The sequence below is a fragment of the Acanthisitta chloris genome, unplaced genomic scaffold (genome assembly GCF_000695815.1).
Source record: "Acanthisitta chloris isolate BGI_N310 unplaced genomic scaffold, ASM69581v1 scaffold34015, whole genome shotgun sequence".
NCBI lineage: Eukaryota > Metazoa > Chordata > Aves > Passeriformes > Acanthisittidae > Acanthisitta > Acanthisitta chloris.
Genome location: NW_008675966.1, coordinates 6,519 through 6,848, shown reverse-complemented (window position 1 = coordinate 6,848; position 330 = coordinate 6,519). Strand labels below are relative to the sequence as shown.

Below are 330 nucleotides of genomic sequence, written 5' to 3'. Positions count from 1 at the left end.
AGGCTCAGCCCCGCGCAGACCGGCCTGGGCGGCACCGTGCACACACAGAGAGCCCGCATGGACAGACAGACACACGGGCACACACACGGAGCCTCCAGTCTGGTGTGGGACAGTTTTATTCCCCCCGGCCCTGGCTCAGCCAGCTGCCACTGTCTCCTTGACCCAGGCCAGGACACGCCGCACGTCCACGTACACGCCGTACTTGGCGGCCGTGCAGGTCTTGTCATAGCTGAGGATGCCAACTGCGTACCAGGCATCGTCTTCGGGGTCCTGCACAGTGAAGGCACCGCCTGCATCCCCGTAGCAGGTGTCCTCCCGCAGCTCGCTCAT

At 65.2% G+C, this 330-nt stretch overlaps 1 protein-coding gene across 1 annotated transcript in view; it reads right to left on the bottom strand.

Moving 5' to 3' along the window:
• Nucleotides 1–135: 135 nt before the first annotated feature.
• The window catches only part of HP (haptoglobin), a 2,227-nt gene continuing 2,032 nt past the window's right edge, over nt 136–330 (bottom strand). The window contains 1 exon segment of the mRNA XM_009075945.1: nt 136–330. This exon segment is cut by the window's right edge and continues 33 nt beyond it. Coding sequence (XP_009074193.1) covers nt 136–330 — 195 coding nt within the window.